The 14,348-nt window shown below is 40.7% G+C and overlaps 1 protein-coding gene across 1 annotated transcript in view; it reads right to left on the bottom strand.

Annotated features, from left to right (window-relative positions):
• Window positions 1-5,601: 5,601 nt before the first annotated feature.
• LOC121001281 (N-acetyllactosaminide beta-1,6-N-acetylglucosaminyl-transferase-like) overlaps window positions 5,602-14,348 on the bottom strand; it is an 83,830-nt gene continuing 75,083 nt past the window's right edge. The window contains exons 2-3 of the mRNA XM_040432275.1: window positions 8,017-8,106; window positions 5,602-5,792 (exon numbers count right to left, since the gene is read on the bottom strand). Of these exons, the coding sequence (XP_040288209.1) occupies window positions 5,602-5,792; window positions 8,017-8,106 (281 nt within the window). The remainder of the gene's footprint in view (window positions 5,793-8,016; window positions 8,107-14,348) is intronic.

Below are 14,348 nucleotides of genomic sequence, written 5' to 3'. Positions count from 1 at the left end.
TATAGCATTAAGGTAAGAAACAATATATGCAGTGTTATATTTGTTTTAAATGTCGCAATGGTTTTGCGGCTCCCAGTTTTTTTTTTCCGTTCGGAAACGGGTCCAAGTGGCTCTTTATGTCTTAAAGGTTGCAGACCCCTGCTCTATACTGTGTCCGCTTATCCTGTCTACCAGAGCGAATCCCCACAATATATATATTTATTTTTGCCCCTAATACACGCCAAAAAGGGCTTTAGAACATTATACTGCATCGCTGAACGGCAAATATATTTTTCTATTGCCACTAATACATGCCAAAATGCGCTGTAATTTTCACACTTCACCACACAACGGCTAATAAGCCCTTTTCCCCCACTAATACAAGCCCAAAAATGCTTTAGAACATATAACTGCACCGCACAAGGGCAAATAAGACATAGAAATATTTCCTTGTAATAAACCCTGTTAATGGCTGTATAAAACAGCACTTGTACCTCAATAACAAGAACAGTTTGCTGGAATTACAGTGCTGTATAATGGCAATTTGGATCCCCAGTCAGTGCAGCAAGGTGTAATAGGATTGTTCCTATTACCCAGGCTGTAACCTCCCCTACTGAACCCTGTTCAACATAAATGCAGTGGAATGATTCCTCCCTATCCTTTCCCTACACCTTGAATAATCTTTCCCTAAATTTGTAAATCGTTTTTTCAGCACAATGAACTCTTTCCTAGCACTGTCCCTAGCGCCTGCTGATGTCTCTCCCTGCACTAAGTACACTGGAAAATGGCAGAATCCAAGATGGCTGAGGCTGTTTATAGGGCTGTGTCATCACAGGGCTGGCTGCTGATTGGCTGAATGCATGGCATTGTGGGTGATCCCACCTTCCCAGAGTGCCTTGCTTCATCGTGCAGCAGCCATTTTAGGTAAAAATGTGATTCATTACCACGAAGCGTGAGGAAATTCGGATTCGGTGCGAATCGAATAAAACCTGAAATTCAGATCGAATTCCACTTCGTCAACTTTGGTTCGCTCATCTCTAGCTTTTGCCTAAATATAGATAGTGACATGAAAAAATTTCAAATAACATCATCAAAAATTCTTTATAAATATGTTAAGCATAAAAATGTGATTTAAACAATAGGTCATTTTTTGGTGACACATTCTGTTTAACTCAGCTTTACATAGCAGCAAGAAACTGAAGCTGTGTACAAGTTAAAGGGGTTGTCCGCTTTTTACTATAGAAGACCTATAGGTCATTAATATCAGACGAGGGTCTGACTTCTGGCACCTCCGCCGATCAGCTGTTTGAAGCGAGGGCAGCATATAGCAATTGAAGTGGTGAGCAGGTGAATTTACAAGTATGGCGTCCCCATTCACTTCTATGGGACATCTCTGTAATATTCACTTGAACAGACAGAGCAGTCTCATAGAAGTGTAATTACACCTGCTCACCACTGCATTTGCGAGCAGGTAAACAGAGCAGAAAAGGCCTTCTCTTCATCCAGCTGATTGGCAGAGGTGCCAGGTGTCAGACCCCTGCCAATTTGTTATAGGTGACCTATCCTGAGGATAGGTCATCAATAGTAAAAGGCGGACAACCCCTTTAAGAAAGAGAGCACATGGCAGACTCTGCATATGGAGGGGAATCACACACATTGGTGACTAGATGTACAAATGGGAGGAGATCACTTGAGCAGAAAGCATTCAGGAATGAAGCTGTGCTGATACTTGAGAGCTAATGAAGGCAGCAGCACCCTGGACATATAAAAATCACATCCAGTATGTATCACTTAGGGTCCATTCACACGTCCGCAAAATGGGTCCGCATCCGTTCCACAATTTTGCGGAACAGGTGCGGACCCATTCATTTTCAATGGGGCCGGAATGTGCTGTCCGCATTTGCGGATCCGCACTTCAGTTCCGCCAAAAAATAGAACATGTCCTATTCTTGTCTACAATTGCGGACAAGAAAAGGCATTTTCTATGAGAGTGCCGGCGATGTGCGGTCCACAAAATGCGGAACGCACATTGCCAGTATCCGTGTTTTGCAGATCCGCAAAACCGATACGGACGTGTGAATGGACCCTATGAGTAACATCCTCTGTGATTTAAATGAAGCTGAGGTCATTCTAAGGCCTAGTTCACACAAACGTTTTTTTTGCGGGTGTACGGGCCGTTTTTTCTTGGTCCGTATACGGAACCATTCTTTTCAATGGTTCCGCAAAAAAAACGGAATGTGTTCCGTATGCATTCCGTTACCGTATTTCCGTTTTTCCGTTCCGTTGAAAGATAGAACATGTCCTATATTTGGCCGCAAATCACGTTCCGTGGCTCCATTAAAGTCAATGGGTCCGCAAAAAAAACGGAACACATACGGAAATGCATCCGTATGTCTTCCGTATCTGTTCCGTTTTTGCTGAACCATCTATTGAAAATGTTATGCCCAGCCCAATTTTTGCTATGTAATTACTGTATACTGTATATGCCATACGGAAAAACGGAACAGAAACGGAAACACAACGGAACTCAAAAACGGAACAACGGAACCGTGAAAAACGGACCGCAAAAAACTATAAAAGCCATATGTTCGTGTAAACTAGGCCTAACACACAACTACCCTGTTTCCACGAAAATAAGACAGTGTCCTATATTAATTTTTGCTCCCAAAGATGCGCTAGGTCTTTTTTTCAGGGATGTCTTATTTTTCCATGACACAGGGGGATCAGAGGGGGGAATCAAAATGACACAGGAGAATCTGAGGGGGGATTACCATTTTAATACCCCTTTCTTATCTTCCTGTGTCATTTTGATTCCCCCCTCTGATCCCCCTGTGTCATTTTAAGTGACCCCCCTCCCCTGTTCCAGCGGACAGTGGATTATTTAGTCTCTCCCGCCTCCCACCTTCACCAGACATCCCCCACCACTTTATCAGACATTTCCCCCCCTTACCTCAGTCACCCCTGTGTGTCCGTGCCGGCCAGATTCCACACAATGTGCCCGATTCCTGCCCTGCGCGACTCACTCACCTCCTAGCGGCGGAGCAGGCTCTCTGATTTAAAGAGACCTCGCACTGCCTGAACAGCTCTGGCTACGCTGCGGCCAATCAGTGAGCTGCGCGGCGGCGCCCGCCGCTACGATCCATAGGAGTCAGACGCCTTACAGTAACTTCTGGGACCTTATATTCCGGGGGGCCTTATTATCGGGGAGGTCTTATTTTCGGGGGGATGCCTTATATTACAGCAAGAGGCAAAACTGGAAGTAGGTTTTATTTTCGGGGGATGTCTTATTTTCGGGGAAACACGGTAATATATTTATACAAGTGTTTGTCTATGTTTTCTGTAGTTTGGGTTGTTTTAAGGTGGAGTTAGGGTTTTTTCCTATATACAAAATGAATGTGTAGTGGACATAAATCACAGCAGAATTTTTTGGTTCTTTGAGTTTGTCTTTTATTACTCAGTATGTTTATTTCTCGGTACATTCAATTAAACGGCAGTGTGTAAAAACTTTTTCGGCTCGCAGGCCTTCATCAGACACTGTGCCGCAGTTGAGATGAAAAAGTCGCAGTGTCCTAAATTATCATGTAACACCTGTGTGAAATGGCAATAACCAGTGCCTGGAAGGAGAGGTGCCTTCCAGGCACTGGATAGTGCCATTTCACATAGGTGTTACATCCTAATTTAGGACACTGCGACTTTTTCATCTCAACTGCGGCACAGTGTCTAATGAAGGCCTGCAAGCCGAAAAAGTTTTTACACACTGCCGTTTAATTGAATGTACCGAGAAATGAACATACCGAGTAATAAGAGACAAACTCAAAGAAACTAAAAATTCTGCTGTGATTTATGTCCACTAGTGATTGGGGTGGGAACCCTATACACAGCATACCAGACAGGAAGCGACAAAGTCTGTTTAACAAAATTAATGTGTAATTAAACCAGGCAAGTATTCTAATGTCCATAGTCAAAATTAGGATAAAATATTTTACACCAACTTGCTTGACTCTTCGGTAAAATATATTTAAGGGATAGGACAGAATCAGAAAAAACATGGCCCTTCTTCTAGAAACAGTGGCACACATGTCTCATTCAGATGTATGAGACAGTTAAGAACTTTTTTCTACACAGTTCTTAACAGTCCAAGGTGAAAAACTAGAAGTTCAATTTACATGATTAGAATGAGAGAATTAAGGCAAGTGTCCAGCAACACCTGATAGCATGCTAAAAGGCAAACAGAGAAGTAGGAGCTAAGAACTAAAGATAAGTACGAGGTCCTTTAGTGCTAGAAAATACCACTCTCACAGTCTTCTAAGTGCAGAACCCTGCTGCAGGTCTGTATACTGTAGGCATCAAGACATGGGCAGTAATAAATCTATCTGACTATATTAAATGTTTTCCCTGTATAGTGCTGCGGGAAACTCAGTAAGGCTATGTTCAACCAGCATTTATTTCTTCAAGGATTTTGGAACATATTGAAATCATATGTAATCCACTTACAATCTGCTTCCAGTTGATTTTCTATTGTTTTAAATGGGAAATTCATGATATAGCCTTGGCCACATCGGCCTCAGATTTGTGATGTAGGTTACACAGTATATAAAAGGTTGGATTTTTCCGACGTGTATTTTGACATGTGTACATACCCTAATACTGGAATCTTACATTTTTTGAGCTGAAGTCATGAGTGGATCCACAAGTAAATAAAAGCATAAAAATCACTTCTGGTATTCTTTCTTTTGGATCTAATCCTGGCTTTGGTTTACAGACAACCGGTCATGGTACTAAAAAATGCTAAGTAAGTTCATGTGCTAGTCATCTTATTTTGTCTTCGTTTTTTTTTTTAGCCTCCCATTCTTGAGATCTGGTCCACCATAGTATTTGGCGTGATGTATTTTAATAGAGTGAAGTCTACCATCAGGGTGGCAACCATATCTCTTTTCTGTAGGCAGGGTCTATAGTATTTTTCTGATGCTGTCCAATCAGAGCAGGTAGCTTCAGAGTGATTGAGAAGCCTAGAGGCATCACAAGTGCATACAAGCTTCAGTGGGCACCAGCAGCTTCAGAAGACCAGTCAGCAGTTCACACCGCCCACTATTGTCCTGAAGACTCTGCTCCCTGCTGAACCTGCCATCTGCTTGAAATGCCGCTCTGCCTCAAAATGATGTCTTCACCCTGCCTAGTCTCACAAATAAGAGCTTGCAAAAACATTCTGGACCTCTGCATTGTTGTGAGGCTGACTTCTCTGATCACACTGCCTCAGAGCAATGTTGTAGGCACAGAAATGAGATGTCAGACCACACTCTATTAACATACAGCTTGCTAAATACTATCCAGGTCAGATTTCAGGAATGGGGGAAAATGACAAAAAAAATTAAAGTTCTATACTCATGGAGCAAGTGTCTATTAGCACATGTACTTATTTAGCATTTTTTAAACCCTTGACAGGTCCCCTTTAAATCAAAACTGAATGCATGAATCCAGCCTAAAACTGTTTTATTGTGAATGAATAACCAAGACCAACAACATAATATAAAAAAAATATAAAATATTTTATAATTTTACACATTTTAGAATATTTTACATTGTTTCGAAGTGTGAACCAATATTTGAAGTTCTTCACAGTAGTTAAAAGAACCAACTGGGTTGCAGTGCAGTTTCACTCTGAGATAACGCTTTGTGGCGGATCTTCAGCTCCAGGCACTCCACTGTAGGAGGATAACTTGACAGCTCAACTTTGTTGGCAAAAAGTTCTGTGGAGTTGTATAGCCATTGTAAGTCTCCTGTCCCATAAACACAGACTTGTCTGACATAGCGACCTGTAACAGATGGCAGAAATAAAGCACAATTTCAGTTATTTATAGTGTCATCAATGTTTTATTGGACCCCCCCCCCCCCCCCACCATTGTCTCTAGGATGAGATATTGTACATTTGAGAGCTTGAAGGCACTCATACTGGGAAGGACAATGCTCATACAGGTTTACTGTATCAATAATCCAGATGCTCGCTTTAAGAGCAGGCTTTGACATCCGTCAAATGGTTAAAAATTCTTCTCAGCCATTTCATAGTTCCATGTGTCCTTGCTTACTTTTTTCGAGATTGAGATGTGTGAGAAGACCAGTTTTGAAAAAAAGACGGTCACTTGTGAGCAAAGCAAAAGTTATTTTTTCCAATGCTGGTTATCTTGTACCAGTCATCTCGGGATATTTTGAGTCAACAGAAAAGATAAGGAAGGACACATCTGGTATTTGCTTCTAGGAGAGATAAATGATGCTGGTCACTGTGATAGCTACCATAGAGGTTATGGCTCAGCTTTCCCAGGCTCTTGAATAGAATCGGTGACATGGCAGCAGAACATATATCACTGCATAACTAGGCAGGGTTGCCATCCATAAGTCTAAAGAGTTGGGTGACAACATTAAGGGTAGCTCTAATTCATAGAGGCAAATATGATGTAATATGTTTAGCACAATTGTGTTATCCATGCAATTTTGTATCTATAGAAATGTAGGAGACATGGACGGACCTTTGTTTTTGGACATTATAGCGACACACGTAAAAGCTGGTTTTGTGGTCATTTTCGCCAATATAAAGATAGAACAAACATATCTGGTTCCATTTTGGTATTATTTTAAAGCTACAAAAAACATTATAAAGGATGATGAAATTCATTTTAAGGGATATTCCAATATCAGCCATTTATAGCTGCCACTGACTACTATGAGAGTTACAAATACAGAGTAGCTCGGCTCTTTCTGTAACCTTGACCACCTATAGCCTCTGCATAGGACAGGAATTCTGTTCTCAACCATGAATAATGGCTCAGATTGGAATACCATTTAAAAATGTGTAAAAGGTAACATTTTTATCTGGGCATTTAGACACTGATCTCATTAGTCCTAAAAGAAATCCAGGATATATATATATATATATATATACATATACACACACACACATAAAATACTAATTAAAGTATTGCTTGTAGATTTTGCTCTTGTATGTAATGCCATTGTTCAGGTCTGATTTTTGCCTTCTGTTGAAGGTACAGTTTAAGAGATAAAAATTTGCAGATGTATACCTTCATCAGAAGGCTCCAACATATGCCATTGTATGGGCATACAGTGGCATACGTCACCTATAGGGTTCCATAAAAAAAAACTGCCAGGCAATATACTTTTTTTACTGGATGTGCAGCAGACCTGTGTTCCTATACAGTGAAAAAACAGGAATGCTGATGTATACCAGCCTGGCGGATGGCAAAAGGACACTGTTTTTTAATTTGTTTGGTAAGTGTGGCCCTGTGGATACGTTTGCAAGTGCGCCTGCGCCGATGACGTCACCTCTAAACCCGAAAGAGAAGACGTCATCGGCGCAGGCGCACTGAGGGAGTGCTGAGGAAGCAAGCGTCCTTCTTTCAGAGCACCTGCGCCGAATGAAGACACGTAAGGCGCAGGCGCGGGATTTGAAATGCTAACAGGGCCAGCCGGAGGAGGAGAGCGCTCGCTGGCCATGTCAATCAACAGGAGGAGTGGGCTTTTTTTTGAAATGAGGATGCGGCGGCTACCAGCAAGTAATCGCCCTACTTGCTGGTAGCGAGGTAATTAACATATTATAAAAGTGCGGTTTTTAAAGAAACTAAGCCACAGAAAAAGGTAAGAGCACTATATATTGAATAATCGCACTATAAGGATTTTAATTAGCCCAAAAATAAAAAATGACTTTTGGGGGTGACAGAAGCCCTTTAAGCACAGCATAATAATCATGATTATAGTTGACTGCTGCTCTGCGGTGTTGATCTATCAGTTATAAAAGAATAATGTCATTTTCTAAGAACTTGCATTGATACTGTAATGGACGACAGTCGTCTGTCAGCGTTGTAAGATCAGGTGAAAGTTGTCTGCATCAATAGTTGGTCTTTTAAATAGCTTGTTTCAAAAAGAAGTCGCCCTGTGGAGCTGCTATATCTTGTTCTGCTATGTGTATCAAGTGTCCTGTTATCTTTGACTTTCATACTACAGTAAAAACAATGAAAGGCGTGTTACCATGGCAACCGTCGTGACCACTGTCATCACTCCACTTTACCGCTCTGAGATTACCTTCCCATTTAGCATCTGGCATGGACCCTGGAAAATCTGTTGGAAAAGGAAAAAAAAAAACATTGTGTCAGGGAGAGTACATCACCGGTGCCTATAAATGAGAGGCATTCAAAGTTTTTTGTATTTTCTGTCCACATTTTTCTGGAGAATGCTTTTAAATTCATGTATATTTACTATTACAGCTGGAATGACAATGTGTCAAAGGGGTATTCTCAAATTACAAATGTATGGTACAGCCACAGGATGCAGGTCCCACCTATGTGACGCGCAGGGTGTCCCCAACCTTTCACCCACATGGTGAGGTGATGCTCCAACCAGGGGGAGGATGAAGAGCGGTGGTCACTCATATTCACGGAGTTACAGAATTATCCAAGCACTCTTACTCTACTGTTTCCATAAATCTCATACATGAACACCCACCTCTAGATTTATTTTCCACTCCGATGTGGCAGCCAGAGGCTGTCTCACCGCAGGGGAATCGGGGGTAGGACCTGCATCTGTCAGATGTTTATGGAATATCCTGTGAATTTGCAATAAATGCTGTAAACAGGCCCCTTTACACTACCCGAACGCCTGGAGGCCTTTGTAACCATCAGCACCCCTCGACTGTAACGTAGGGAGCATATGGGTTGAGAGTGGAAACGTTCTTTCTCTATAAACCCCTTAAATGCAATGGCCGCCGCATCTAAGGGGTCCATCCACTTGCATCTGTGTTTTCGCCAATGCCGGCAGATATAGCAGAGGTTTTCCTGTCAGTAACAGCCATGCACCTGTCCCTAATTGGGCAATTCCTGTGCTTGCCCTATCAGTACATGTACAGCGTGGTTTGGGAAGTCGCCTCCCGCTGCACCATACATGTACACCACATGTTGGGAACAGGTTAATCATGCAGTACTCCTTGTGCTTCAGTGGTTACATTGTGCATGTCCTGAAGCCTCCACCAGTAATTAGATAATGTATTGTACTTATATTGCATAACTATCTATTGTTTGATTATATGAAAGCGGCCTTGCCTGCCTTACCTTAGCTCCTGGCAAAGCTTCATGCTATAGCACAATACCCATGAGGGAGGTGCTCAATGGTACTCTGTGGGTTATTGCCATGCCACCTTTCGGGCTTGTATGCATTTTTTCTTATTTTGCACTATTTGTCTCCTTGGATGTCACATTAACGATTTATGTCTTTATACTTATTGCATTTTAGCAGTGTAGCACTAGAGCAATTTGGGTCATTGCTTTTCAAAGCAGAGTATGTTATCGTGTTTATCTTAGAGGGGTTTTCTTCAGGATAGGTCATCAACATCTGATCGGTGGAAGTCTGACACCTGGAACCGCCATTCATCAGATGCACTGCAGCCTCCTGACCGCAAACCAAGCGCAGCACTATACACTGTATCGGCTGTACTTTGTATTGCAGCCCAGGACCATTCAGTTGAATAGGACTGAGCTGCACATTGGCCATGTGACTGATGAATGATAGATACATCACTAGCCTAGGAAGAGGCCACAGTGCTCACTGCAATGTCACAGCCTTCTCAAATGCTGTGACATTGGACACCCACGATCTGATATTGATGACCTATCAATATTCTACTTCCAGAAAACCCCTTTAAGGTGCTTTTTGCACTGCATTTCTATCATATTTCATTAATATTTTCTGTATATTTTGCCTCATATGCCAGCTAGCCTTATCAAGGACTTGTACCTTTGTACGGACCTTGATTGAATTGTTTTAGTTCTCTTGTGAGTATGTTTTTTTTTTATGTAATGGCTTTTTCAATAACGATAGATGTTTTTGATATGGGTTTTAGATGTGCACTGTTTTTGTCTGTGTATACTGCTGCATGCTTGTTGCACCCTATATTTTGTTTCTTATTAGCAGTGTCTGTCTTCTTGATTTATTTTAATAAAGTAAGAGCGTCATTTACAAGTAATACCCAGCAATGAGATGCACTGTTATCGCCTTTCAAATCCCTCAGAAAACTACAGACTGCTGTTTATGCAGCCTGTAGTCTGCCAATGGGATGCAAACTACAAGCTTTTAGAACACAGCTATATAGGAAGTCTTATCATTTTTTGTTGACTGCTGTAGAAGGACAATATTTTTTTAAATTTTGTATACAAAGGGAGGAGGACCGGAGACAACACCCTTAGGTTTAGCCCAAAGGTTAGTTGGCACAGTAGCTCCACGCCCGTTACGCTGTCTATTTACCATAGGAAGTCTTAACATTTGTGTTGACTGCTACAGGAGGGCAATATTTTTAATTTTGTATACCAACAAAGGGAGGAGGACGGAGCTGTGGAGCTGCGAACAGTGTGGGAGAAACAGAATTATAGGATGATTATTTATTTAATATTTAGTGACACAGGGGAAGTTTTTTTTTATTAAAGGGCCCTTTACACTGCTTCAGACAGATAACACTATATGAGCAGTCGTACGAACGCTCGTTAGCTATACTCTGCCAGTTTACAGGTGCCGCGATTACCCAATGAACGACCGTTTGTGCAGACACCTAAAAAATCATTTACCGGCAACAGATTCTGCTGTCTAAACAGCCTCTGCTGTCGGCAAACAATGATTATGTATGGGAATGAGCAATGGCATTAGAGATAGCTTCTCCTCATACTGTGGAGGAGATCACTGCATTTAAATGCTGCTTCCTCCTTTAACCCCTTCACAAATATTCATGTACATGTACGTGATGAGTCCTGCTGCATCCGCCAGCATCTGCATCGCAAAGCGAGGACAAGAATAGGACATGTTATATATTTTTTGCGGACCACGGAACGGAGCAATGGATGTCGACAGCACAAGGAGTGCTGTCCGTATCTTTTTTGGCCCCATTGAAGTGAATGGGTCCGCATCCGAGCCGCCAAAACTGTGGCTCGGATTTGGACCAAAACAATGGCCATGTGCATGAGGCCTAAAACTGAAATACATTTTAAAAAAGTTGACACATTAGGTATTGCCACGTCCGTAACAACCATCTCTATAAAAATATCACATGACCAAACCCCTCAGGTGAACACCGTAAAAAAAATAAAAACTATACCAAAAATGCAACTTTTTTGTCACCATACATTACAAAAAGTGTAATTCCAAGCGATCATAAAGACATACAGTACAGACCAAAAGTTTGGACACACCTTCTCATTCAAAGAGTTTTCTTTATTTTCATGACTATGAAGGCATCAAAACTATGAATTAACACATGTGGAATTATATACATAGCAAACAAGTGTCATATTCTAGGTTCTTCAAAGTAGCCACCTTTTGCTTTGATTACTGCTTTGCACACTCTTGGCATTCTCTTGATGAGCTTCAAGAGGTAGTCCCCTGAAATGGTTTTCACTTCACAGGTGTGCCCTGTCAGGTTTAATTAGTGGGATTTCTTGCCTTATAAATGGGGTTGGGACCATCAGTGACGTTGAGGAGAAGTCAGGTGGATACACAGCTGATAGTCCTACTGAATAGACTGTTAGAATTTGTATTATTGCAAGAAAAAAGCAGCTAAGTAAAGAAAAACGAGTGGCCATCATTACTTTAAGAAATGAAGGTCAGTCAGTCAGCCGAAAAATTGGGAAAACTTTGAAAGTAAGGGCTATTTGACCATGAAGGAGAGTGATGGGGTGGTGCGCCAGATGACCTGGCCTCCACAGTCACCGGACCTGAACCCAATCGAGATGGTTTGGGGTGAGCAGGACCACAGAGTGAAGGCAAAAGGGCCAACAAGTGCTAAGCATCTCTGGGAACTCCTTCAAGACTGTTGGAAGACCATTTCAGGGGACTACCTCTTGAAGCTCAATGTCACGGATGGTGTACAGGAAACAAGACAATGCAATACAATTAATGACTCACTGGATCCACAACTAAGGAACAAAAGGGAGACCCCTACATGAGTCCTGCCACTCTCCCTAATTGCTCAGCCTATGCGAACACCCCAAAGGTGGATGGGCGCATATCCACGTACCTCGGCTATCTAATACCTGAAGACCCTACAATAGTGAGGGGACACGACCACCGGCTCCCTACACAAGACACGGAGGGAGTCAGGGTCACCTGAAAATCCAGCAGACAGAAAATCACAAATAAAGGAACAGCACTTATCTTGCAGAGGACTGAGGAATAGAAACAGCATGCACACACACTCCAGGAAGTTGTATAAGCCGCAACCTAATGCATCCTGGGGAGGAACTTAAAGGGAAGCAATCAGTCCAACTGCATGACAGCTGAGATAGACTAACGAGATGAGGAACTTAACCAAAACAAAGAAACTCAAGGAGGAGGATCTGGAAAGCTCCTGTCAGAGCTTCTCAACTGTCTGGTTGTGACACTCATCAAGAGAATGCCAAGAGTGTGCAAAGCAGTAATCAAAGCAAAAGGTGGCTACTTTGAAGAACCTAGAATATGACATTTTTTGTTGTTTCACACTTGTTTGTTATGTATATAATTCCACATGTGTTAATTCATAGTTTTGATGCCTTCATAGTCATGAAAATAAAGAAAACTCTTTGAATGAGAAGGTGTGTCCAAACTTTTGGTCTGTACTGTATGTATCCCAATATAGTACCAAACAGTCTCTTCCAGCAAAAAATGAGCCCGTACATAGGACAATCGCCCAAACAATAAAAAAAAAATGGCTTTCAGAAAATGGAGACACTAAAACATGATTTTTTTTCTTCAAAAATGCTTTTATAGTGTAAAACTGAAATAAATGTAAGATGTAAAAGTAGACATACGGTATTCGGTATCTTCACATCTGTAATGACTTTCTCTATAAAAATATTATATGACTTACCCCCTAAGGTAAATGTAAAAGTAGACATATTAGGTATCTTCACATCTGTAATGACTTGCTCTATAAAATTATTATATGACTTACCCCCTAAGGTAAACACCATAAAAAAAAAAAAAAACTTTGTCACCTTTCATCATAAAAAGTGTAATACCAAGCTATCAAAAAGTGATATGCAACCCAAAATAGTACCAATCAAACTGTCATCTCTTCCTGCAAAAAATGAGCCCCTACATAAGACAATCGCCCAAAAAATAAAAAAAATATGGCTTTCAGAAAATTGAGATGCTAAATCCTGATTTTTTTTCAAAAATGTTTTTTTTTGTTTAAAACTCAAACACATAAAAAAGGTACACATATTAGGTATAGTCGCGTCCGTAACAACCTACTCTATAAAAATATCACATGCTCTAACCCCCAAGGTAAATAAAAAAATCAATGTACCAAAAAATACTACCTATAAAAACGTCGACTCTGTCTGTAAAAAATGAGCCCCTACACAAGACGATCGGCATAAAAATAAAAATATATATAGCTTTCAGAAAATGGGGACACAAAAAAAATATGATTTTCTTTTCACAAATGCTTTTTTTGAATAAAACTGAACTAAAAAAATTAACATATTAGGTATTGTTGCGTCCGTAATGACCTGCTCTATAAAAATATGATCAATATGATCTACCCCCTCAGGTGAATGCTGTTAAAGAAAAAAAAAGAAAAATAAGCCAAAATAGACATTTTTTGGTCACCTTGCCCCAAAAGTGTCAAATTGAATGATCAAAAAATAAAATAAAAAATAATCATATGTACCCAGAAATGCTACCAATAAAAATGTCAGCTCTTCCTGCAAAAAAGAAAGAGCCCTTGCACAAGATGATCGGCAGAAAAATAAAAGAAAGCTTTCAGAAAATGAAAAATAGTAGAAATATCCTCAGCACTCTCCAATTTGTGCAAAAAATATGTATTTTTAATCCATAAGCAGCTTACAATGCCTTGCAATGGCATTGTAAGCTGCTGATGGAATAAAAAAAACACATTTTTTTGCACAAATTGAAGAGTGCTGCAGATATTTCTACTATTTTGCTATTTGAAGAGACCCCTAGCCTGGATCTCCTTCCACGGGCACCACTACTCTGGACCTAAATGCCGGGTACCTGGACTATTGGTATGATTTAACCCATGGTGGGATTTGTAGTGCCATTTACCATTCATTATTTCAGAAAATGAAGACCCAAACATTATTTTTGTTTTGCTTTATTATGTAAAACTGAAACAAAAAAATACACATATTTGGTATTGTCGCATCTGTATCAACCCGCTCTATAAAAGCAACACATGATCTATCCTGTGAGAAGAACTCCGTAAAAAAATAAAAATAAAAACTGTGCCATAACAGCCATTTTTTTTGTTATCTTGCCTCACAAAAAGCGTAATATCGAGCAATCAAAAATCATATGTACCCCAAAATAGTACCAATAAAACT

This window comes from Bufo bufo, chromosome 5 (genome assembly GCF_905171765.1).
Source record: "Bufo bufo chromosome 5, aBufBuf1.1, whole genome shotgun sequence".
In the NCBI taxonomy this organism is placed as follows: domain Eukaryota; kingdom Metazoa; phylum Chordata; class Amphibia; order Anura; family Bufonidae; genus Bufo; species Bufo bufo.
This window is presented reverse-complemented; position numbering and strand designations above follow the sequence as displayed.